General features: G+C 38.2%; 1 protein-coding gene across 8 annotated transcripts in view; it reads left to right on the forward strand.

The window, feature by feature from the left end:
• Nucleotides 1-27,778, forward strand: part of Unc5d (unc-5 netrin receptor D) — a 524,947-nt gene that overhangs the window by 392,326 nt on the left and 104,843 nt on the right. For 4 of the 8 annotated variants that reach the window (XM_058582323.1, XM_046453286.2, XM_058582325.1 and 1 more), the window contains exons 5-7: nt 22,168-22,348; nt 23,182-23,349; nt 25,092-25,256. In XM_058582323.1, coding sequence (XP_058438306.1) covers nt 22,168-22,348; nt 23,182-23,349; nt 25,092-25,256 — 514 coding nt within the window. The remainder of the gene's footprint in view (nt 1-22,167; nt 22,349-23,181; nt 23,350-25,091; nt 25,257-27,778) is intronic. The other 4 variants (XM_058582326.1, XM_058582327.1, XM_058582329.1 and 1 more) reach the window with 1 other exon arrangement.

Raw genomic sequence — 27,778 nt, forward strand, 5'->3', positions numbered from 1 at the left:
ACCCCCGCAAGTCTTTAGGCCTAAAGTGAGTATTTAGGAGTTCTAATCACTAGGTGATGGTCCTAGGTAAATAGAAACAGCAGCAAAATGACTAGTAAATTCCTCTGCCATTCCTTTTAGCCTAAATACTGCAAGGCACAGTGCTGTCTGTCCCTCAAACAAGAGTCACCTCAAACAAGAAATGTTTATGAGATTCATTGGTGTAGAGAAAGGCTACTGACATAGGAGATCCATTGCTCATTTCTAATGGTTGAAGTGATGAGACCTTCTTTTATGAGAATAGAGAATATCCAGGGTGACTTTGAATCCATGTTTTAGATTAGGCAAGTTGATGCTGATGTCTTAGTTGCTTCTGGTTTCATTTAGGTTGGTATTCTTAAGAAGGACTTAGACAGGAATGGGACCCATGTTAGTAGAGTTTGAAGGAAAGAAATCGTGGAAAAAGAGAAATCCATTGCTTTTACATTTACCTATGCAATGATTAGCTTTCATTCCTGACCTTCTATGATTTAGACTTACTACTCAGGTTCCTTAGCCCCCCTCTTCTAGATTGATCCATCTGCCAAATGATCCCATACAGAACAGGGGACATCTGAATAGCCCTGGATCAGTCTGCAGAATACATCAGCTTTCATGTCAGCCCAGAGATCAGCTGAAATCTAACTACCTGTCCCTGACTCACAACATTTCACCACTTTCCTATAACTACCCTCAGTCATGGGTGAAGTGCAGATTACTTAATAATTGAAATAAAATATATGTAGTTAGTTATTTTCTAATTTTCTCACTGTGCAGGTTGCTTGTCTAGGGATCCTAAATGGACCCCATCAATGAATCGTGAGACTATCCTGGTACATTCCACTGATTTCCTGTTTCATGGTACCACTCTGGCCCCTCCAGATCCTGTGGCTGTGGACATAGCGTCATGTTGCCAATATCATCTTCTCATAGGGAAAAAAGATAATGGGTTGAAAAACACATTTTCTGCTGCCAAAGCTGATTACTCTTATGAGCATGTATCAATTCCAGCATTTTCCCTGTATGAAGCAAACACATTGGAAGTGTGTGTCTTCACATCTCTTGTGTTTAATAGAATCAAAAGGGAACAAAACAAAAGCTTTTGAAAAAACTGTGCACAGTCTTTTAGACTGATTTAAGGGAAATCTGGTTCTATAATAAGATGCGGTCTGGCAGCCCATCTGTAGTTAGACTTAAAAACTAGACTGGAATAGTACAGGCAGGCCTGTGCTTTATTGAAGTTACAGTAGTTCATAAAGCAGGTGATGCCCTCTGGTGATATTGTATTACTGCCAAGGTTGATAGGGATTGCAATGTGTGGATGAGAAAGTGAGCAACAACTCTCACTCTGTGATTTGTGTAAAAAATATGAGCTTGAAGAGATGAGTCTTTGTTTAAAGCAAAATCAACATTTGCAGGGGAAGGGAAAGGGTCACAGAGCTCCAGGATCCGAAAGGGAAGAGAAAGATGCAGGACCCAGAGCAGGAAATACCAAGTCCTCCCTTGGTAAATTTATCACACCCCTACTAATATTTTTATGTAAGCAAATGTAGGCTGTAAATGAACAGCTCTAAAATGGGAAAGAAGTCACAAATAGTCAATCTGCAGTTGCAAGTTTGCAGCAGATGCAAGGCTTTTTCCATGCATTTCCTGTAGGGCATCATGAAAGAGAGTTGCTTATTACTGGCCAGTGTGAGCAGATGCACCAATGAGGGATGGAATGCAGGAGCAACTGATACATGACAGATACATTGCTCAAACTGAAGGAATAGAGATGACAAGTCCCTAGTCTTTAGGCAGCCAAAGCCAGGTAGAAAATGATTATCCAATCTTTTTAGCACTTCCTGGCCAAGCATCCTTTCTGTCCTTATTCCAATTTGTTGAACCTTAAAAACAGACCCAGTAAGCTAACACTCCTTCTGCTCTCAGGCACCAGGCAGGGCTGTACCATTCATTACAGTGGTGTTGTGGCACATTGGATGATTATAGCCTTTTGTCCTAAAGGTAATGTGAATATTCATAACAAAATAAAAAATCTATAGGAAGATAAGGAAGGTACCTGGGAACCTTCTTTGCAAGTCTGACACACTGGGGTGCTGGTCATGGTATTGTTGATCAGAGAGGTGTGCAGTTCTCACAGTGTGGAAGTTTAAGTGCGGGAGAGAGAAACTAAGGGAGAGAAAGGCAGAAGGAGAGAATGTTTTACAATATAGGAGAAAGAATTTGATGATAATTATCCCCAAACATGATGCCCTCATTTCTATCCCAAGTACCATGTACTTCATAAAATGATTAAAAGCAACATTGAGAGGCTGTTTATTTTGATGTGCCCTTTTTGCATCAGAAAATGCAGATGAAAGGTGGTGGGTTTGAAAATACAAAGTAAAAAGCCTCTTACAAATTTTAATATTTAACAAAAGCATGGCTTATAAACTGAAAAGAATAGGATATAAACAAATGAGTTGTGACCGCCAGCCAGATGTTGACCTTTTTTTTTTTTTCAATATTAAGCAGGTACAGTTTTATCTTGCATCCAGAGATGATTGATTGCTCTTGTGCAGGAGTGCTGACATTCTGGATGTGATGCTTGTGATGTTTGTGTACTCCACTTATTGACCACAATGGAAAATCAGATCTTCCTAAAGGACAAAATAGCCTCATCCTAACTCAAGAACTACAAAGTTATTTTGTAGTTTGACCTATAAAATCATCACCACCCACCTGAAGCTCACAAACAAGCACTGTTGTCATTGATGATTCCCCTCCTGGTGTAAAGTGTGCTTTATTCTCAAACCAGAGACATTGTTAGCTGCACCTTGCTTGAGTGTCTATTTTAGGTTGGGTGAGTCCACTCATCTAAGTCAATGATCAATTCTTTGAAATGATCCCCCCTGCTTAAACAAGAACATGTATACAAAAGGCGTTTGACCTTGAAAAATCTGGATCCTCGTTTTTTTATCATTTTTTGTATTTTGAATTTTGAAAATATTTCAGTTTTTATATATGACAACAGAATGCATTACAATTCATACTACACAATTTTTCATATTTCTGGTTGTACACAAAGTAGAGTCACATCCTTTGTGTCTTCATACATATACCTAGGATAATGATGACTATCACATTCCACCGTCTTTCCTACCCCTATGCCTCCTCCCTTCCCCTTCCCCTTCACCCTATCTAGAGTTCATTTAATCCTCCCATCCACCCCCTCCCCCATAGCATATTATGGATCAGCATCCTTAAATCAGAGAAATCATTTAGCATTTGTTTTTTTGGGATTAACTAATTTCACTTAGATTATATTCTCCAGCTCCATCCATCTACTTGCAAATGCCATGATTTTATTCTTTTTTAATGCTGAATAATATTCCACTGTGTATATATGCCACATTTTCTTTATCCATTCATCTACTGAAGGACATCTAGATTAGTTCCACAGTTTAGCTATCGTGAATTGTGCTGCTATAAACATTGATGTGGCTGTGTCCCTATAGTATGCTGTTTTGAAGTCCTTTGGGTATAGACCAAGGAGTAAGATAGCTGGGTCAAATGGTGGTTCCATTCCCAATTTTCCAAGGATTCTCCATACTGCTTTCCATATTAGCTGCACAAATATGCAGTCCCACCAGCAATGTATGAGTGTACCTTTTTCCCCACGTCCTCTCCAACACTTATTGTTGTTTGTCTTCATAATAGCTGCCATTCTGACTGGAGTGAGATGCAATCTTAGAGTAGTTTGGATTTGCATTTCTCTAATTGCTAGAGATGTTGAACATTTTTTCATATATTTGTTGATTGATTGTATATCATCTTCTGAGAAGTGTCTGGTCAGTTCCTTGGTCCATTTATTGATTGGGTTATTTGTTGTTGTTGTTGGGTTTTTTTTTTTTTTTGGTGTTTAGATTTTTGAGTTCTTTATTATATTCTCGAGATTACTGCTGTATCTGATGTGTGTGTGGTAAGAATTTGTTCCCAATTAGTAGACTCTCTATTTACCTCACTGATTTTTTCTTTTGCTGAGAAGAAACTTTTTAGTTTGAATCCATCCCATTTACTGATTCTTAATCTTAATTCTTATGCTATAGAAGTCTTATTAAGGAAGTTGGGGTCTAATCCAACTTGAGGGAGATTTGGGCCTACTTTTTCTTCTAATAGATGCAGAGTCTCTGGTTCAATTTCTAGGTCCTTGATCCACTTTGAGTTGAGTTTTGCGCATAGTGAGAGATAGAGGTTTAATTTCATTTTGTTGCGTATGGATTTCCAATTTTCCCAGCACCATTTGTTGAAGAGACTATCTTTTCTTCAATGTATATTTTTGGCACCTTTGTCAATTATAAAATATTTGTCCTCTATTCTGTACCATTAGTCTACAAGTCTATTTTGGTGCCAATACCATGCTAATTTTGTTACTATTGCTCTGCAGTATACTTTAAGGTCTGGTATTGCTTTAGCTATTCAGGGTATTAAAAAAAAAGGGTGTTTTTCCAGATGAATTTCATGACTGCTTTTTCTATTTCTATGAAGAATGTCATTGGGATTTTGATTGGAATTGCATTAAATCTGTATAGTGCTTTTGGTAGTATGGTCATTTTGACAATATTAATTCTGCCTATCCAAGAACAAAGTAGATTTTTTCATTTTCTAAGGTCTTCTTTAATTTCTTTCTTTGGTATTCTGTAGTTTTTGTTGTAGAGGTCTTTCACCTCTTTTGTTAGGTTGATTCCCAAGTATTTCTTTTTTTTTAATGCTATTGTAAATGGGGTAGTTTTCCTTGTTTCTCTTTTAGAGGATTTGTCACTGATATACAGAAATACCTTTGAGTTACGGGTGTTGATTTTGTATCCTGCTACTTTGCTGAATTAATTTACTAGTTCTAAAAGTTTTCTGGTGGGATGTTTTGGGTCTTCTAGGTATAGAATCATATCATCAGCAAATCACCAATTCTATTTAACATAGTTCTTGAAACACTGACCAGAGCAATTAGACAGACGAAAGAAATGAAAGGGATATGGATTCCTTTATCTTAAATTGCCTAAGCCAGGAACTTTTAAGTCATGCTTATTTCTTCAGGGTCTTTCCCTAATCCTTTGGTCATGTTTAATTATATCACTAGTTAGCAACTGTGTTATACATTTTAGATATTCTATTATCTATTTTCTATCTTAATCACATGGTGCTAGTTATATCACTATTATTTTTCTCTTTATAGAAGGAATGACTTTTTATCTGGCCTTTTCAATCCCTAGTGTCACTGTCACCATCCACTTTGTCAGAATGATGTCTTAAGAGGAGCTCCATTGTCACTCCTTGGGTGACATATTTCCCTGGCTCCTTGTTGCCTTCAAGGTGGTTCAGACTCTTTGAGTGGCATGCAGGGCCCACCAACGGCTATTGTTCTGTCGTCCTCTTTTTGAACTATTGACATTGCATCCAAAGTAAAGCCCTCTGAGAACGTGGGTTCCTGGAGCCTGCTACCTCATCAATAACTTTACACTTCTACAGAGGAATTTGGGCCCAGTTTCAGTCTCAACTTCCTAAGAGGTCCATGACGTAGGGGAGAGAGGGTGCCATTTTTCTCAATTTATGGAGAAAGAAGAGAGTGCAGATTCCATTGTAACTTAATAGGCCACTACTAGGCAGAATCAACTCTCAGTGACCTCTATGTAAATTGTACGATTTGTGAATTATTGGTGGAGAATGTAATGTATTCCTTTATGCTCTAGTACATTAATGTTTTTCACTATATTAAGTTGATTCTTTATGAACCATATACTCATTTAACATATGCACATGTACATTTATTTTTCATTAAATGAATAAATGTTTAATTCTAAAGTTGACTGTGCTTTCCTTTTTTTGTGTGACAATTTTGATCATGGTTTTCCTGTGATAAGTGGGTTATTGGGGACTGAGTCAATTCTCCAATAGCCCTGAGGTAAATCTACAATCATCATCTCATCCAAATAATTGTTCACAGTGGAGAGAGTTGTATGGGAATTTTATTTTTTTAATTTTTTTATAAATGTATGCTTCTAAAGAAATAAGCATTACAGAAAGGTGGATTTTTTAAAGCAAATAAACTGTTAAATTTTATATATATATATATGGGCAACAGTGAAGTCATATAACACAGAAGGATAGGAGAATTGTAGAATAATCTGTGCATTGCATGGGAAACAAGTATCTCCCCTAGTGATATTAATGGAATATTGTAAACTCATTTCAGTACCAAAATTTAAATTAAAAAGGAAGGAGGGGGCTGTGGAGTTGAGGCTGTTGAGAAATCTCATTTTCAGCAAGTTAAAAAAAAAGAAAAAGAAAAAATAAAATCACGAAGGCAATTTAGTTTATTTTTTAAACATTCCCTATAGTGTTGTGAAGCTCAAACAGCAGCTCTGAGATAGTTCATAAAAGAACAGAATGCAAAGAGGAGGAGGGTAAACTGGATGGAAACAAATAGGAAACTGTCCAATTTAATTGACCAGGCTGATTAAAATGAGAAACGTAAACATGGTCCCCAATGAGAAAATGTTGGATATGCAAAGTCACATCTTTTTAGATTCCTGTTGGAATGTTTGTAACCCGTGAAACTGCTTGTGTTATTTAAACAATGAAAAGCTTAATCTTGTTGATGAAATGGCATGGTCACCTGAAGCCCATATGACTTGTAAAGTAGTGTAATGTCGCTTAAATTTCCCTGCCCGATGTAGAGCCTACAGTTCTGACACAGTGGCTCATTGTGGCATCTACCCTGTGTAAGACTATGTAAAACTCAAGTAGTTGCCTGAAATACCCAGGTAAGCATCGCTATGAAGATGAAATGAGATGGGGGACCATCAGCCTGCTAGCTCTCGAGAAATGAATGGTTTTCTACTTAATGTATTAGTTTATAGAAGAGAAAGATATGTCATTTAAGGTAATTGGTTTACTTTTTTTAGAGATCAGGAGTAAAAGTATACTTTTTTTTTTTCAAACTTGGGACTGTATATTCTTTGCTTAATGAAAATGGCTTTCCCCCCTGCTTATAAACATAGATTGTAGAAAATAGGATAGGCCAGATGATGATAAAGTAACAACCTGGAAATCTCAGTGCCCGACAGCAACAAGTATCAATTTCTCTTTCCTGCTATGTGGTTGTCATTTATCAACTAGGTGCTTGGCTTACCAAAAGCAGCTGGAGCAGTTATTCCACCCAAATCTGTGAGCTCTCATGGCAGAGAAGAAAGAAGTGAAGTCTGGGAGAGTGTAATGCAAGAAATAAATACTTTGTCCTAGTACTAAGAAGTCCCTGACAGTTCATTGGTGAGAATTAGTCACATAACACTACCTAAGTACAAAGGGACATGGAAGTGCAATCAGACCTTTAAAACAGAGAGCCAGAAATATTTGGTGAATCACTCATATGTAAAATTACAGTAATCTACCAGTGTATTGGGGCAAAATTTCAAATATTTAGTAAGCTGCCTTCCATATGCTTTTGTTTGAACATAGAGGTAGTAAACTGAGATTTGTACTCTGCTTTTTGCCCCTAAATGTTACCTAAAGGAGCTCTTTCCCATTCTCTTAAAATAAAAATGTATCATTCTCTTTGGTGATTGCATTAGGTTTCATAAGTGTGCCATAATTTATTTAATCAATCAGCAAATTAGGCTTTTACAGTTACTTCACTACTATAAACAAAGTTGTGATGAACATCTTAGCCCATATCTAGGGTTTTTTATGAATGATTATTCTACTTAAAACCAGTGGAATTTTACATGACATTATATAAATATTTTTAGCTCTTGTAAAAATTGCAAGGTATTCTACATGCGGAATGTACTGACTTAATCTTACCACTTCAAGTGAATGAGAACTTCTATTTCTTTATACCTCTGCCAACTCTAAATAGATTGAGTATTTTCCATTTTAATAGGCAATAGTAATATCTCATTTTAATTTTCATTGTGGGTGGGGTTGAGTGACTTTTCCTAGGTTAGTTTTCCATTTGTATTTTTCCCCTCTAAATAATCCACTCTAGTACCTTGATCATTTTTCTTTGGAATGTTGATCCCTCATTGATTTCAGGGTGTTCTTTGTATGTTAAGAACTAGTCTTGATAGTTGAGTCAGTACACACTGGTACTGCATGTTGACCAGCATCTATTTCTATTAAGTGTAAAATATATTCAAATTCTCCTTTCATTTTTATATCAAAACACTTTGTTGTGATGCAAGTATTTTGTAAACATGTTTTGTATTTATCCTTGTTTGTGGCATCTTTTGCTCTAGTGGGCTTTAAAATTTTAATTTTAATTCAATCTTTATGACTTTTGAATTTTATGCCATGCAGGAAATCATCCCACATTCCAATATTCCAAAAATATTCACTCATGCTTTCTTATGGTACTTTAGTGGCTTCATTTATTATAGTTTAATATTTTGTCTGCCTATGGTTTGTTTTGCTGACTCTGGGGTAATTATAGTGAATATACTTGTCCCCCCATCCATGGGAGATATTTTCCAAGACCCCCAGTAGATGCCTGAAATGATAGACAGTACTGAATACTGTATACAAGCACTGTCACTATGGGGACAGTTGGTCTGACAACCAAGACAGCTACTAAGTGACTAAAGGCAGGCAGTGTATACAGAACGGATATAATGGAAAAACAAAAATGTGCTAAGTATGTGAATAATTAATTCAGTGATGCATATAGTTAAGCTTAAAATATAACATAGATATCTCATGAGCTCCAAACCGGAACAGTAAGTCACTTTGGGGATATATTTACTCAAGAATACTTGATTTAGATGGTTCATGCTCAGGGCAGACAGAGCCAGATGGCAGTAGCTCTCATCACACAACTCAGGAGGGTTCATAATTTAAAACTTAATTTTTTTTTTTCCTGGAAGTTTTCATGCAGTGTTTTTGGACAAGTAACCAAAGCTATGGAAAGTGAAACCTCTGGTAAGGGGAGTTGGGGTGGGGGGACTACACCTTAAGGAAAAATAACACAGGGTTGAGGTGTAGCTTATTATTCTCATTAAAAATCACCTTGTGGAATCCTTGAAACCAATTGTAATATAGTATAGAAGGAGCTTCATGTTGAATTGAAGCCTGAGATTTTTCTGAATTCACTTTTGACTTTGATAATGATTTTCAATACTTAAAATGGTTCTCTTTTTCTTTCTTTCTTTTTTTCTTTTTTCTTTTTTTGTTTACATAACACACAAGTTTATGATTTAGCTCTTTCTTCATGATTAGCAAAATTATTGTAGCTTCCTCTTCCTTTTCCTGGTCTAAAAATGATGACTTTTTTCAGAGTTCTTGTTTCTCCATCTTGTGCTTTTTGCATGGCTTTACTTATGCCTCCAGCTTTAGGTATAATTTATGCCTAAGACATGAAAAAATATATCCCAAAAGTGGTTTACTCTATGGGTCTGGAGTTCATGAGGTATATATGTTGCATTATTTAACTCTAAAGTTATACTTAACTTTATGCATCACTGAGTTAATTGTTCACATATTTAGCCAAGTTTTCTCTTGCTCTGTTCAATTTTCTATCTCCTTCCCTCATTCCTCCTTCCCTCTTTCTTCTGTTGATTTCAGGATGCTCTTTGTATATGAGGGACCAAGATGATAATCATTCAGTAAATATCAGTACAGCATCCCAAAGTGCCCATTTTGCCTAGTGTTCACTTTATTACTTGTCTCATTCCAAAATATGGATGCAAGATATTAGTTCCCCACTCCTTAAATTTTATATCAAGGTTAGTCATGAATTTCTGTTCATACTGCTTCATCCTCATCTTCTTGGCACAGTTCTTTACTGCATATACATCCTAAACCTTCCAGTTCAACTCACCTTAATTTACCCTCTGAATTATTGTCCTAGTCTGCTACTAGCTTTGACTGTTCCTCCCTAAATTATTGTCCACAATTCTTTAATTTTTTTTTAAGCACATTCTTCTCAGATGAGGTTTCAAATGTTTTCATGTCAGAAAGGTAAGAAAATTATCTCTTCTTATTTCTGGAGGTTTGGTGGGGGTCGGGGGGTGGGGGGAGACTCCAAGACCAGTCTGACATGCTAAGTTAGAAGTACTTCACTTCTGAAGGACACAAAAGTAGATGTCGAGTCAGCATCTTCATAGAAGAGGTGGAAGCTCAGGAGAGTCAGTGAACTAAAGATGTCAGTGTGGGAATGTTCTGTAGTAGACACACAAGTCTGGATGAGATCATGCAGGAAGACATTGTGGGCTGAGCTGTGAAGAAGGGGCTGTCCCAGAGACCTGCAGAAGTGGAACTCTTGATGTTTCAACAGAGGAAAAGGAGCCAGCGAAAGAGACAGAGCAGAAAAAGGCCAGAGAGCAGGACAGAGTTGTTGGTGTTATACAAACAGGGCAAGAACCAATTGGAGAACACTCACTTATTACACCCCAAAGTCAAGTAGGACTTGGCCTCACCAAGGACAACTTGACCTCACCATTTCCGTGAACTGATGGAGTGGAAGCCGTATTAAAATATGGTGAGAGAGGCCACTATTCAGTGAAGAATTCAAGATCTCTGACAATGAAGGGGGAAAGGAATTTCATGTAGCTTATTTTTTTTAAGATGCCATGATTTTTAATATGTTTGCATATTTAGTTTATTTAATGCTCAGTTATGTTTTTAACTATAAATCACATAGTTAATAATGTCCACCTCATCAAGTAGTTGAAGATGAGAAAAGGCCTAGAGTATTCTGACACACAGTGGGCCACCCGTATAAATCAAATATGGGTCTCTTTCCCTTTCTTCCTTTCTCCTGTTTCCCTACCGCAGTTCCAGGGAACCTACCATCCTTTTTTAAGAGTAAAACCATTTTCTTTGGCCTCAATAGAAGTATGCTTTTGTGTCTCTTACTAGTCTTTAATGTGTTCAGTATCTCTTATAGTTGTTTCCTTGGTTGCTGGGCAAATTCTACTATGTATGTATTAGATTATATGGTATTATCTTAGCTAATTAAATAGAAGTGCATTTTCAGTTCAACAATTTGAGAGCAGATCTGTCACCTGCTTTAGAAAACATGTTTAGCATCACCTGGCCCATGTCACACAAGGGGCAGTTAATGAGGCATCAGGTTTTATCTGTAACAGGGAAGGCCAGGGAAACGGGCAGTGAGCATGCCTTTGTGAGATGCCCTGTGTGTCTACCCAAAGAACTTTCATTTGGAGCAAGTAACGACAGTCTTAGTCACACTGTTATTCCTAATCAATATTTTGGAGAGAACACAAAAGGCTCTGTGAGCTCCTGTGTAAAATTTAAGAGGACTCTGAACCACGGATACAGAGAAATTATCCATACAAGACTTTAGAGTCCGAACAGGATTATTTTGAAGTTGTGTTATTATATCAAGCATGATTATTTTTTCTTTCTTTGCAGTGTATAGTTTTTTCTTCTTTCATGGTGGCTTTGTGTCTGTGATCTGAAAGGAACCTTGTATGGTGTGTACAGTAATCAAAGGGAAGGAAAAGAATGAGAAGACAGCCTTTTTTTTTTTTTTTTTTAAAGCACCATTAACTCGGAGGCATGTACCTGGAATGCAGATGCACTTTGCTGATTTCATTTGGATAATGCTGTAAGCTGGTCTCTGATAATTGCCTTCTGTAATTGGAACAAATTCATAATTATGCTAATTTCTTCCTAGCCACCCAATGTATGGAAGCCGAGCTAATCCATATCTGTCCCTGAATTTTCCTAGTAGATCATTACATGATTAGCCTTTCACTGTGGCTGATGGAGACATTCTTATTCTTTCTTATTTGATTTCTCAGATGGTGTGTATATCTCTGTGTAAGTGATACATGTTCGAGTATCGTTATCTAATTGTGTGAAACGTAGAAGTCAGCTTTGAAAACTGGCTTTCATATGAATGTTTGGAACCCTTAATGCTTTGATCCTTAGTAAAATGGCTATTTTCTCAGCACTTGAATATATATTGTATGTTAACAAGCAACAACAACAACAAAAATGGTAACTGTTAATTAATATCCCCTCACCACCACTTCAAAACCTTATTTACATACCTGAGATGATGGGGCAAATGTTAGTATAGAAACAGATTTGAGTCCCTCTGAGGGGGCTGGGTCTAGCCCAGTGGTGGAGTGCTCGCCTAGCACGGGCAAAGCCCTGGTTCAATCCCCAGTCCCTCCAAACTAAAGAATGCCTCTGAAAGCTAGTCATGGAGTCTTACTAGAGTTCCTCCCACCCAGAAATAATGCTTTGAATGAAATGGCATATTTGGAGCATTCAGGACATGAAGCCTGGGAAGCATCATCCTAAGGGTTGCTTCATCAGAGATTCAAAAGCAGAATTCTTTCCTCCCTCACAGATGGGAACGAGCAAAGGTGGAATTAGCTAAACAGCAAGATCTGTCACAGTTTGGGAAACACAGCCAAAAAGCAGATGACAGCCTCTCCTCTGCCTTACACATCGTCTTTTGATTGCGCATCTCTCCCCATTCTCGTATTTGTGCTTCATCTGTGTAATGTTCTCCTCTCCTCTGATCATCATTCTTGGGAACGCTGTACATTACAGTAAACACGTTTCATTCTTCACTCGTGACAATGTTACAGTCTTGGTAAACAGTAGATGAGGATGTTCACTTTCCCAGAGCCCATTTACTTGTCAAAATAAATTTTACAAGATAGCATGAGGCTGCACCTGACTTTCATAACTGAAGCAGGGAAGTTAAAGGACAACGCTGATCTGAGGAGAGGCACATGGCGTCAGAACATCATGCTCCACAGTCAGGATTCAGGCTTGTGCGGAGTTACTCCTGTCTATCATCCCATTCAGCACCAGGGAGTGTGCGATTCTGCCTGTGATCATCAGGTTTCTACCACTTGCCTGGTTCTGCTGTGGTGGCTTCACAATTAAGCTGAATTCCTGCTTCCTTTTGTGATGCATAATCAGATAAGTGGAGCTAAATTGAAGAAAACTGCAGTGTAGGTGGCTTTAAAATCAATCCATACAGTCGAGAAAGAAAAGCCGATGAAAGGGGAAACGCAGTAATGCTGTTATAAATAACCCGAAGGAAATATTATCCAGGAGAGAAGGGAGGACAGGTGACATCTACTCTGAAAGTGGCAGAGCAAGTAACAACCTAAACTAACATTAGAAGATAATGTGCTTCATTATGAGCAGAGGAGTGTCACTCCATGTGATAGTTAAGTCCTGGTTAAGATACATGTGACAATGCCAAGTCAAATCATGGGAATGGCTGAGGGGCAGCACTTTGTGTGGTCACTAGAAGGCTTAAGAAAATGACTAATGCCTCCTGATAGAAAAGATATTTGAAGGCTCCTAATTCCCCAACTACCATTCCCCACTCATGTAGCCTTAGGTAAATCATGTCATGCATAAATTGGGAAAAATAGGGTTTTTTTGCCTACTTTGTTGTGAGGATCAGACAAGAAGGTATAGATACTGATGTGTCTACTTGCAAGGCTAAAGATAGTGACAAGTTATCTCTGCTGTTTCCTTATCTTTTCCTCATGCTAAGAAAATGGCTACCACATCTTCAGAATTGCATTTATATCCAAAACCAACAGAAGAACAGAAATATTTGTCCATTTTCTGAAAAAGAACAATGCATTCTTTTAAGTCACCCCCTTGACTTGGATACAGTTTGTCTTGTGAAATATTTTAGGACTGCAGGCTGTATCTTCACAGCAAAATCTCATGGACTATTTGTTCCCCTCATTTCTCCTCATTGCCAGAAAGGCAAAATAAACTACTGCATAACTTTGAGAAGGCTGGCATGATGTTTTATGAGCACTGCATGGACACATGTTACATTTGAGTAGTGTTTTAATGTCAGGATAATTCAGTCACTTTCTGAACTTCCTGTCACGTTAGTATACCCCAACTACAAGGTTTGTGTTCAATTGAGAGCTGTCCTCTAATGTGTCATGTGAGACAATACACTTGTTCTACAATGTTGGTTTTGTCAGGGAGGATTTTTTCCATTGTTCCTTAGGAATCATTATAAAAGTCAAAACTATATTTTTAGAATTATCTTCAATGGTGATAAACCTCTATATTTCAGTGTAATTCTGCAAAGAGTGTGTGGTCACCACCCAAACCTGGCAATCGATACTATGACTAAGGATAATGGTTAAAAGGAAGAACAAGACTTAGCTTTGGATGCAAATTCTGTCTCTACTATTAAAAAAAAAATACACACACACATACACACACATATATATGCATACTAATATATATATATTATACATACATTATACATATCATATATATGTTATATATATGATACATATCATATATACATATCTATATATATATTTGACTTTGGTCAAAGTACTTAAATCTCTGACTATTTATCTGTAAATTGGGAGTGCTAATAATGGTAGATACTCATAGAGATATTTTAACACTCAAATCAGCTCATGCGGTGCTTTAAAGAATACCTGGCATGTGGTAAACACTCAAGAAATGCCAGATCTTACTGTTATCAGACTGGGAATCGATCCATTTGATCAAAACTCACAGTGTGACTTAAGGTAAATGATAAATTGTCCTAGGGTGTGGAAGGTCAGAGGATCCCTCTCAGTCCCTGTGGTATCCTGTCTTAACTCAGCTTGGCCCACTCTGCCCCTAGCCCTCTATCCCTGAGTGCATCTCAGTTTAGATGCCCAAGAGCCAGAATGATATGTTAACCTGCCCTCTGTTCCTCTAAATAAATCCCATCATACTTGATCTTGGCAACATTGTGACCTCACAAGAGGTTTGAGAGGTAGTGTGAGAAGTGACCACATTGTGGACTGCTGAGGTCTCCTGACCATACCTACATGGCCTTGTATTTCTACCCTGTCCCAGGAAACATGGCTGCTTTCCCAAGTCATCCTTGACAGTAGTGTGGGGAAAAAAATTTTTTTTCCTCTTATATTTTGAGTGAATAAATGAAATTCCATAAGAAATTCAAATCCACAAGTGGCTATTATGATATACTAGCAGTTTCCAGAATGCATTTAAGAATAACTAGACAACAAACATCACTCCACTAGGTCATATCTGTGTTTAAAGTGATTATACTACAAGTGTCACTCTTTTCAGATCATATCTTTGTATGCTTAACTCTCTGACCTAAAGCAAATAATATATCCCCCTCCCTTGGCCTGAAAGCAAGATTTTTTGTTCATGTTCTGAAGGAGCTTGTCAATGAGTAGGGCAGTAAGAAAAGGATCACAATGTGTAGAAGAATTTTGAAGCTTCAAAAGTCATAATGCTGAGATTGCATCTGTAATCCATCTAAGCAATTCCATTTGACCTTGAGTCTGGCAGATTCCAAGAAAGAGGAACTGGAATTGAGGGATAGGAGCACTAAGTATATAACATCAATGCATGGTCCATATGGGCATTTTCTATGGGACCCAAAGGTTGATACTATCTAGAATTCAAAGGTCCAGGGCTTGCAATTCTGCATGGGAGGAGAGCTGGCCTATTAATTGGCTTTCTCTTCCTTCTAAACTGGATGGTTTCATGTTTGCTGTTTTTTTAAAAATTTTTTCCATTTAAAAGGCTTAATAATACAACTACCTTTTTCATTCTCTTATGTAATATTAAGAATTAGAACAGGAACATGAGAATTCTTTGTTGTGGGGGTGGGGATACTGTGGATTTAACCCATGGCCACTCCACAGCTGAAATACATCCCTAGCCCTTTTAGTTTTGTTTTTTTTGTTTTTGTTTTTTTTGAGACAGAGTCTTGCTAAGTTGCTGAGACTGGCTACAAACTTGAGATCCTCCTGTTTTAGCCTCTAGGGTTGCTGGGATTAGAGGCATGTGCCACCGTATGAGAACATGAGAATTCTGGCATGCTATAATGGCAGTAAACATTTAGGTGTAGTGTTTATGTACGTACATTGGTAGATGTGATTGATCAGAGGTCAGAATGAGTGAAGCACAGTTACCATACATACTAACTACCCATAGGTAACCTTGGTCTCAAGTAAGATGATCTCTCTCAAAGCACCTATCTCTGTGCTCCTTCCAAAGGAGTCTCCTCCCCATCTCATGACATGGTGCTGCCTGTTGCTGAGGAAAACCTCTAGCTCATCAATTACATACCTTCTGTGCCCAGTTAACCAGAATGACTGATCAAGAACCTACTATCTGGCTTGAAATCTAATTGTCTTTGATAGTCTGTGTTTCCAGATTTGTTTATAAACTGGAAAAATCTACAAATTGCAGACCATCTGTACATAACACTATGCTAATGATGCAGGCATCCTGAAAATGCATAAACTCATTACCTCAAAGTAACTAGTTTCTTCAAATATACCTAACTGTGATTATCCATCCGAGCCCAGCATAGGGAATCTTGATGAAGAATTGTTTCTCTGAGGGGTGAATGTCTCCAACAACCTTCAGAAACATTCTTCTTCTCTGTCAGGAGAGAGGACCCATTAGCCTGAGGTCATTTGGATCAGTGATACAGAGGTCTGTTAGCCTCAATGTGGTCAATGTATTGATCCCATAATGCTAATTAGAAAATTTGTATTGCTTTTGTTAAGAGCTTAATTAGGGATTTCCAGTGTTGGCAACCTCTTGTAAAATAATTTCTGAATTCAGCGTCTATGCACACTCTTATAATACTTGCAGAATACTGTGTACAGGTCAAAAGTTGCTTGATGCTTGCCAGTCACTTCCATGAGAAAGACATGAAAGTAATCAATAACACCTCTGAACCAGAACATTCTGAAATGGGTGATGCCAATAATGGAAATGAATTAACTTCAGGGAAGGGCATTGAGATTCTCTTGGTGATTGTGTTCATGAGGGAACAGAAAGCTGCTGCACCATGGTTTTTATGGAGAAGGCGTTCAAATCAACATCTGACTCATGAACATGCTTTATTTGGTCCTCACATTATATTTTATAAGACCCGAGCCATCATGCTTGAATTGAGAAATATTACATTAAAAACACACACCTTTGGCTTCTTGTGAAAAATAGGAACTCTGGCCCCACTGGACCTGCCCTTTCCCATGGTGGCGACACTTGTTCTCTGACCAGTGCTAACACATTTTCACAGGTCTTACGGTCTACATTTTGCCTAAGTCACCCCTCTCCCATAATTCCTGACACTGAGGCTAAGTATTTCATAAATTTGAAGACCAGTATGATGCATTAAAAACCAAAATGATTTTTGAGCAAAAATGAGTTCATTGTCATTTTACATTGTGTGCTATCTTTTTTTTTTTTTTAAGAAAGACCTATGTCTCTGTCTAAAGTGGGAATGCAAAAGGAGACAGAAAGTGCCACACTTTTTTAAGAAAAATGAGCATGAGCTCATTCCTCTGTGGAAATGAAGAATAGTCTCTTGTCTTTAATATGCAGACAATGCACATGGCTATCTTGCACACTGTGCCACCTCACTAATTTATATTACCTTCCTGGCCACCAAGAATACTAGAATTTGCAACTGCTGGTGTGGAGAATGTGAGCATGAACACACACACACACACACACACACACACAGGTGTGTGTGCATGTCTCTATGTGTGTCTTATTTATTACACTATTCTACATTAGGAGCACTTAGCTCATCAGAAATGTTTTAAAGATTCTCTAAGTGACAAAAGCATAAATCTAAGTACAATTTGTCACTTTTATAAGCTCTGAAAATACCAAACTGATTTCCTCATAAAGATCCTGCCATCAGTTAAATGGATAAACTATTAGGTTACAAATAAAAAACAGCTGCATAGTTAGGACCCTACTAATGTGCTGATTGTTTATAGACATCATTGGGTTGATGGACCTCAGTTGTGACACTATGAACACCAAGTATACCAGAATATAATATGGAAACCTAGTAGCAAACCACAGGGTGTGCCCATAGTATTAAGGATGAGAGAGGGGTAGGCTGTAGAGCAGGGCCAGCTCACACAGTAGCATAGGCTGTGAACTGAGCATCTCTAGGGGCATCAGATGTATACAGAGAAGGGTGTGCCTCCTCTTCTCTGGATTTACACAAACTGGGTACCTCGGAGTGGCCCAGCTTAGGCAGCTTTGGTCCCTCCCATCTGCAGCTCAAAAAGCCTCATAACTGCATCAGGCTTAAAGTCTTTGCTTATTTATTCATTTTTCACTTGGGGCTTTCAGATAAGTTTGAATTTAAGAAAGTTTCAATGGCTAAATACAAATTTGAAAATTCCTGTGCTACATGAGAAATAAAAGGGTGTTTTGGGGGTGGGGTGTTTTGTTTTTTGTTTGTTTTTGTTTGTTTCAGATTACAAAAGCTTTTCCTTAAAAATTGTGCTCTATATATGTAATAAGAATTGTAATGCATTCTGCTGTTGGGTATTTTAAAAAATAAAATCAATTAAAAAAAAAAAGCTTTTCCTTAAAAGTGTCACAATTACCTACTTGGAAGAACAGTTAGCTCTACTTATGACCTCTGTGAACATAATGTGTTTCTTCCTATCTTTTAAGCATGTATGAGTTCGTGATCCTATTTTGTTTTACAAATTTGAGATCACACTAAACATACAATTTTATATTTTGACTCTTGTGTTTTATCAGCATTTTCTGTGTTTTCACTTGTTGAAATCATAATTTTAATGCCTGTATAATGCTATCATATTGATAAATTGTGAATTACTGAAACAAAACCTTATTCTTTGGTGTGCTACTTTGACGTGCTTCATTTGTTTTCTTCCTTTCTTCCTCCCTCCCTTCCTTTCTCCTTTCCTACCCCAAATAATTGAATTTGGTTAAATCCTCATTTGCATTTCTACTACTTTCTTTTGGTAAATTCCTAAGTTCATAGTGACAAAAAATATGATAAGTAATAGGTATATTGATGTAATAGGTATAGTAATATAATAGGTATTACTATCTTTAAGACTATCAGGTGGAGGTAAGTATTAGGAAAACAGTGAAAGCAAAGTGGGTGAGTAGAAGGGGCTTCCTTTTCTAGAAAGGGTTCAATATCTGATCTGAGCCCTGAGTAGGAAGTGAGAGAAGCCTGGGGAATGCCCGTGGGAAAGGTCTTCTGGGCAAAGAGATCAGCAGGTATCAAGGCCCTGAGGTTGGAACTTGCTTTGAATTTTATTGAAGAGAAAGGAATCCAGTAGGTAGGGCTTCAGTGGATTTTGGCTGGAGTTCCTAGAAGGATCTGAGGTGGGTATCTGATAGGGAGCAGCTCTGTACACAAAGGACTTTAATGAGGCTTGGGAAGAATTTGAGTCCATTAAAGGATTTCTAGCTAGAAAGTGGCATTCCTGGATCCCTTGGTGGTGAGTCGGGTGTGGAGGCAAGAATGGAAGCCACAGACAGATCAGTTAATAAAGATATAATGGTAGTGCAGTAGTAGCTGAAATAGCCTTTGTCTTCTCTCCAAGCAAAAATCAAAGAAACTAGGAAAACAAGGAAGTGTGGAGAGGAGGGGTAGCGATGTAGTATACCCTTTGCTTTTTTCTTAGGAAGCACCTCTAGGATGTTGTTTAGCTTTTCTGTTATTAGTGGTGTAGAATACTTATTCAGTTATTTAATTGTCATGTAGTTTTGTTGTTATTTTTAATGAAGTGTATACTCATGTTTACTGGGATGGGATTTTGTCAAGTTAAATGAGGGTTTCAGATGTTCATATTATTCTTATCATATATATCACTTGTGTGAATCTGTTATTTATCAAATTTCTGGCACATGATTTCCTAGTTTCTTGGCCTAGTTTGCTTCATGCATGGTTTATTTTTCTGTAAGTTTTCAATCCAAAGCCAAATCTCTGCTGGTAACTGTGACTTTAATCACCCCTGGGCCCAGATTCCGTTAGGAAAGCTTTCTTTCCTTCCCAGGTGCTGGGACTGTCTTCGTTTCAGTCTCCAAGGCCATTTCCCACAGGACTCTCTGTCTACTCTCTATGAATAATTTATCTGTGGACCAGTGTCAGACTTCCCCTACTTTCTGGCCAGTTGTTTGGGAAGAATAAAGAAGAACGGCAAGAGGACGGGGAGAGCCTTATAAATGCTACAAATAGCAAACCTCGGGAATGAACAATTAGCAATTCCCACCTGGATTTGTGAACCAGAGGAGAATACAGGTGAAGCGACAGCCCTCAGACCTGTGTGGTTTAGACCTGGTTGTTCTGTCCAGTGACATGGGCGTGGTGCTGACTTTCAGAATCTAATTCTACTGGCCTTACAGGAAGCTTTTCATCTTAGAGGTTGGTGATGGTGTTATTTTCGGGTGAAGACATGGATTTACTTATTGAATGTAAGATCTAGAAGAGAAGGGGGCATTTTGGTTTTGTTCACATCACTTTACGCAGCACTCAATACAACCTTTGGTAGTCAAAGAATTCACATATTTGTCAATAACTAAATGAATGACTCTGAATTATGTAATGGTAGTGATAAAGGAGGACATTGGGTCACAGATGTCAGTCGACTGTGGACTGTAATCTGTTCCACTACCCTGTATTTTCCAGATAGCTGTGCTTCTGGACTCCATGCCATTATTAGTAGCTGCCGCTCCAAGTTGGAACTTAGTGATGTCCGCAGCGATTCTGGATGCTGCTAGGGAGATATGCTTTTCCGTTTCATGGTCCTGTACCACTTGGCTTTTATAGCTCTCTTTTGTGTTCTCCGGGAGGCCTCAGATCTCCTCTTCTATTTGGCATCATTTCCTTTTTCTCAAGTTGACTTTCCCTGGGTAAATTTGGAGGGTGATGAGTTTTGGTATCTAAACTCATGAATGAAGTGGTATGTGGGGTAAGTATTGAAGGATCATGATAGATTTTCCTGTGATAAGTAAATCCCTTTTTATAAAGACCAAGAGGCCATCATTATAACAAACTATTATTATAACAGATGCCACTTGTTTACTGGTGGTAAATTAGATTTTTTTTTTTATATTTAAATACAAAATGAAATGAAGCATCCTATTCTAAAACCAACTTTCAATTAACATACCTATTGGGAAGAATGTGACAAAATGCCCCCTGGTGCTTATGTTTTCATATGAGATCTGTTTGGAATAGTCACTGTCATTGCATGCTATGATAAATTCGTCTTTACACGTCTGTTAAATTATTGTGGCTTACACATTCTGATAACTAAAGCTAAGCGGTCATTGCCAAAGAAGAAATATCCGGTGCTACCAAGATGGTACTGGAGAGTTGAAATGTTACTTAGATTTGGAAGCAAAGGACAAACAGGGAAGGAACAAAGATCACACACAGGAGGCTGACATGCTTCATGAAATGGGTGCTAAGTTTACTTGACCAAGAATGAGGATTTGGGGAGCAGAAGACTCCCATCTGTCTCTCCCTCAGGTGTCTAAGGAGAGAGAAACTTAGTAAGGATATGATCCAGATGGAGCTGGAGAGAGTACAATAGGTTCTCCAGGAACAAGCTCTAGAGATTGAAATAAATCAAGAACTAGCCTCTGCTCAGAGAATGGAGGAGATGTTCTCCTCCAGCAGAGAGACTGGGCCTTACATGGTAAGGTGCATAACCCAGAGCTCACTTGTCTGCTGAATCACTGGAGGAACCGTGTAACTAATCACCCGAGAAATGGATCTTCAAATCTGGAGAACACTAAGATTTGAATTTAATTTATGTGTCTATCATTACTCAAATCTGGATTACTTTGGCCTTTATACAGTCTCACACCTTTATTAAAACTTGTTTAAACACAAACATATTGACTTAAAATTTGGTTCAATAAATGGCCTCTCAAAACAAAGTATAAATTCAGCATGTGTGTTGGTTCTCTGAGCTCGATTTTGGACCAGTTATTGAAATAGCAGCAGCGGCGGCAGCAGCAGAAGCAGTATTGTAATGAAATAAAATGAAATGACCTAATTGCAGTCACCTCTTTTCTCTCTTCTATTGCGTTTTTAGAAAAATGGGTCAAAGTCAGTAGACTGTTTGTGTTCTTTTCCTACTTTCAGTTTATTAATTTGAGTATCCATTTCCTGAATAGAACAAGATTTACTAAATAAAAAGGATAAGATATGGAATAAAGAAAAAAGTCATAATTATACTATGAGTTAGGTACATCCCTTTCCTGTACACCAGAACTAATCACCTTCTGGTTGCAGAAGAGTTATTATTTTTTTAAAAATAACTTATAAACCTTCTTTCCTTCCTGTAGGTGGAATGGCTGAAAAATGAAGAACCCATTGACTCAGAACAAGATGAGAACATTGACACCAGGGCTGACCATAACCTGATCATCAGGCAGGCACGACTCTCTGACTCAGGGAATTATACTTGCATGGCAGCCAACATAGTAGCCAAGAGGAGGAGCCTGTCAGCCACCGTGGTGGTCTATGGTAAGACCAGCCCAAAGGCCAGGAATGGATAGGGAGGGCAGAAGGCAGAAAAGTAGAGAGATGTGTATTTCACTAAACGTTTCCCTGCTTAGAGCTGAAAGGACCTGGGGGGCTCTCCACTCCAGTGCTCTGTCCTGCCTCCCCCACTTGGCAGGTGAGGAAACCTCCCTCTTGCTATTGATGTGCTTGCTGTTCTGCCCAATATTGGACTTCAATTAGATAGTGACATTTCCAGTCTCTCTCCTTTAAAAATAATAATAAGAGTTGTTTGTTTTCTTCCGTTATGCTTATAGTTTAAAAGCATAATGGGCAGCTTCTGCTTCTCTCCATTCCCAAACCCAGCGTCCACCCCCCCGCCCCCAATTCCCTCTGCCAGTTGCTTTCTCTCCTGGCATATGAAATCACCAAAAACAAACATTACTATTTGCTGACTATCTCAGGTATTATAGAAAAGAAGTTCCCAGATGTTTAACTAAAGGCATTCCCTTCCATAATAGAAGAGCCTTGGGATTTATATTCAAAGCACTTAAAGTAATAGAAATTCAAATGCTGATATTTTCTTCTTATACTCTGGATTTTCAAGTGCTTTAGAGATCTTTTGATGAAGTCTTCCTATTTTTTCATAATTTCCCCCACAAAGCACACTCTCTAGATCCTGCCTAATACTGATGAGTAGATTGAGGGGTAGCAGAGGTGAGGCCCAGGCTGCCTCACCAGTCTCTTGGTCCCCAGATGCCCAGCTCACAACACCTGGCACAGTGGCTTGCACATAGTAGGCAATCAGTAAAAACCTCTCTCCTTTTTTTTCTCCCCTCCCCATTTTTGTCTCTCAGTGAATGGAGGCTGGTCTTCCTGGACAGAGTGGTCAGCCTGCAATGTTCGCTGTGGTAGAGGATGGCAGAAACGTTCCCGGACCTGCACCAACCCAGCTCCTCTCAATGGTGGGGCCTTTTGTGAGGGAATGTCAGTGCAGAAAATAACCTGCACTTCTCTTTGTCCTGGTGAGATATACGCAGATTCCCTTTCCCTTCTGATCCACCAACACTATTAAGCTGGTGTGAAGCAATCAATATAACCTTCCTTTCCAAAGTCACCCTTTCCCAGGTTCTGAGGATAGAGCCTTTGTCTAATGAGGGACTCATTGTAATGGCAACATTGTCAATTCAATACCCCTGTTCAGTGTTTTAGGGCATTTTTTTTTATACTCAGATGACTTCATACACTCATGATCAGTAAGCCAAATGCTCTTTGAAGCATTTATACTACCATTGTTTGGTTGGGCTAAGCCACCCCCTTCTCTCCTTGGGTTCTCCCTCTTTGTGGCATGTCTTTGTATAACAGTAAGCAGGGACTAGTTTGTTTTCTTCAAGCACAAAGGATCAGCTACCAAACACTTGACCTTTTATCAATTTTGGCTTTGTATTTATTTATAATACAATTGGCAGGGATCATACACTTCTCACAGCAGTTTATATTTTACCTTGGGTATGTGTTTGCCTTTCTTTCTGAAAAGATAAACCTCATTTACCAAATGTGTCTTTTATCAGTTCTGTTCTCCTCTTCCTGGCTGTAACCCAATTCATACAATGAAAAGTAGATGAAATGGAAGATGGCTTTCTTTATGGAAAGCATATCCTCCCACTGAGAAATAAATTGATCCTGCATCTCATATGCACTACAGAATATTAACTCCAAGGACACGGGACCAGAGCCTAAAATTTCAAACTTAGTTGCACCCAAAGCTAAGTTGAGGCTCTCACCAGCAGAATATTCTTGGAGTTTCCTTTTGGACTCATGTTCAATAAACATTTATTGAGTGCTTACTATGTGCCAGGTACTGCGCAGGATATTTTTCTATGTAATGTCATTTAACTCTGTGTTGTGAGTTTTATTATCTCCAGCTGATAGACTAGTCATTGTAGCCATATGATTGCCCAGTGTTGCATCGCTTATAAATTGGTACAACCAACTCAGGGACTCAGAAATTTTGCCTCAAGTTCACTATGTTTTTTTAATCTTACTCTACTCTTGGACTAATTGCTTTAGATTAAAAATTGTACTACCATAACCCAAATAAGCATGGTTAGACTATTCCTAGGAGGTAATGGGGCAATTGTCTCAAACATCTGCCCTAATCTCTAGGGTTGATTTTTAATGGAATTAAGTTTAGTTTGTTCATTTCTACATATAGCAGCAATCCATGACCCAAGAAATTCTATTTATGTAGGTCCTGGCATCTTGGGGTTTGACTGACCTGTTTTAGTTTAAAGTGTCAGTATATTTGGGTTTAATTTTTTAATAGTATAGGGACATTTAGGGATAGAAGATAGTTTATTTTTATTTTACCCTCTGTTCTCAACTGTCAACCCACAAGGCAGTAGCTGGTTACCAAGGGTTACTGCATAGTTCACCTGTCCATCTAAGATGCACTTGAGCATGAAAGACTGGGAAAGAATAGATAGTGCCCTTATCAGCCAACCCAAAGATACTGGTCTTTCAGCTGCTTGCCTAAATTCAATAACTTGTCTCATCCTGAAATAGTAAGAGAATTATATCACTGCATTTTTTTTTTTTTTAGGAAAAAAAAACAGGGAGAGAGGATACTCTTTATCTGTGGATTTATTGTTATTTTGGTGATGATTTCTTTAAAATCCAGTGCTAAGGACAGCAGCAGCAACCCTGGAGGGAGTCTCCTGACAGCTGCTTCCTTTTAATGATGGTTTCTGTTCTTTTCCTTTTGAAGTGGACGGAAGCTGGGAAGTATGGAGTGAATGGTCTGTCTGCAGTCCAGACTGTGAGCATCTCCGGATCCGGGAATGCTCAGCACCACCCCCGAGAAATGGGGGCAAATTCTGTGAAGGTCTCAGCCAGGAATCTGAAAACTGCACAGATGGTCTCTGCACGCTAGGTAACACCTTCTGTTTAACGTCTTCGGTGTTGGTGCATGATGTCCATATTTTCACATATTTCAAGAAAGGATGTCACAACCATTAACTGGGTTAAAGTAGTCAGCAGGAAGCCAGATCACCAGGCACAAAAAAGCGAATAGGTAGGAAGCATAGAAAAGTAGATAGATACATTCTTACTAACATGGGGCGATTTTTAATTTTTATCATAATCTAATCAGATAGAAAACATTTAAGACTATCAGTAGCTACCACTTGTGTTTGGTGAAATTCTGGTACTGACCACTGTGTGCTTAGAGTTCTCCCAAGAATTTTGCAGCACTATAAGACATGGAAGTGTTCAGAGGCCAGGATTCCTTGGCGAAGAATGTGTGTTACAACTGTATCTTACAAATGGTGGGGGATAGGGAGACCTCTAGAGGTGTGTAGTTTCATGTCCCATTGATCAGACAGGGTAGAAAATAGCATGATTGTTTCAAAACTTCTAAGCCTTTGCTTTATTCCCAAGAGCAAACTGTTTTCATCTCCAAGTGACTGTATGACTGGGTTAAAAGGGAGGATCAAATATATTCAAGGAGAGACAGGGGTTTTTTGTTTGTTTGTTTGTTTGTTTGTTTGTGGCCCTAACCAAGCCACTTAACTTCCGTGACTATAAGTACCAAAAGTGATGATAGCCACTTTCAGTTATTATCAAGGCAAAATGAGAAAAAGATATATTGACATCTTTTATGGCACCAAGTTGGTGCTCAGTAAATATTAACCCCTCCTCCATTTCCCACTTGGATGAGCTGAGGTATGTTGATTTTACTTGGATCCTTTAAAAAAAAAAGAAGACTGGGAGCATACATATTTGCTGGAGCTAGTTTCCCTTCTTGGAAAACTCATGGGGTGATATCTAGAAAAACAATAGTTTGAGATCTTTTCAGGAATATATGTCACTTTTTATTAGGGAAAATGAAAGTATGTTGAATTTCTTTTTCTGCATCCATATGACTGGATACCATTGAAGGCAAGCACATGCTAACTGTTTTGTGTGTTCAGAATAAATCTGTATGGGTTATTCATCAGTTAAAATGTGTAGAACATTGAAATGAGTACTTTTTATAGTTCATTAATTTTTTTCCTCTTTAACAATTTTTATTGGTGCATTACCATTATGCATAGTACTGGAATTTATTATGCCATACTCATCCATGCACATTTGATCAATCTCACTCTCCCTTTCTGTCCTTTTTTTCCCTTTCCTTCCTCCCCCTGATCTACTTGCTCTATCCATTGCTCCCATGTGTTATTATTATTAGTAGTAGTAGTAGTAGTAGTAGTAGTAGTAGTAATAGTAGTAAGTGTATCATAATTAGTTAGTGTATAATAATTATATATACAAGCAGGATTCATTGTAGTATGTTCACACATGGACAAAGCATACTTTTGTAGATTTTTTTCCCCAGTACTTCCCCATGCCCTTCCCTACTTCTTCCCTCTTAATATTCTTCTACTCTGTTATTCTCCCAAGCACTTATTAATAACCCACAGTGCCTTTATTTGCTAGTGAAAGCACTAACTACCCTGAACATGTCAGACACAGTGCAAGGGGCTGTGACAGAAGACAACACAGCCACCAGTTCCAGAGATGATAGAGCCGTGCTCACCAACAGATTCATATGAGCATTTGTCTTCTTCAAAATGCCTTCCCCTGTCCTGTATAAAAAGAAACTGAACACCAACTAAACAGCAAGATGTTTAAGGAAATGTGTTTCTGACAATCCTTCAATACCATTAGATTTTTCTATAAATACACCTCTGAGATAGGACTTTTTTTTTTTTTTACTATTTACTGTATTTTTACTATTGTGGCCAGCACTGAGAATTTATTGGCAAGTGTTCATCCTACTTGAAAATCCTAGGTGACAAACTAATTAGGGTTCTACAGACAAACAGAACCACCAGTCTACAAAGAAAAACCAAGATAGTACACAGTGGAGAGATATTTATTATAAGAAATTGGCTCATACATTTATGAAGTCCAGCAAGTCCAAAAATGCAGAAACAGTATTCCAGGTCAAGTCCAAAGTAGAACCAGGAAGACCTGATGTCCCAACTTAGAGGCTGTCATATGAGAAAAGCAGATATGCCAGTTCAGAGACTGTCAGGGAGAATTCTGTGTCACTCAGGGTGGAGCCAGCCTTCTATTCTATGATGGTCTTCAACTGACTGACTGAAGCCCATTCGCCTCTAGAGGCCAAACTGTATTACTCAGTCTTCTAATGAAAAAGGAATACTCTCACAGAAATACTGAGAAGATAATGTATGACCAAACATCTGGGCACTCCATGGATCACTCAAGTTGACACATAAAATTAACCATCATCAATGCATATGTTCTTGTGAAATTCAGGAAGCTCAGTCTTTCCATGAAGCTACTCATGTCCCTAGTTCAGGCATAGCTTTAAGTAATTCATTGATTTACTGAATGGACCTCTCCTTTGGGTATTGGCCATGTATGGTTTTAATCACACAAGTACTT

Source organism: Marmota monax, unplaced genomic scaffold, assembly GCF_021218885.2.
Source record: "Marmota monax isolate L192 unplaced genomic scaffold, Marmota_monax_Labrador192_F-V1.1 WCK01_AAM20220418_F8-fsc00117, whole genome shotgun sequence".
Lineage (NCBI taxonomy): Eukaryota > Metazoa > Chordata > Mammalia > Rodentia > Sciuridae > Marmota > Marmota monax.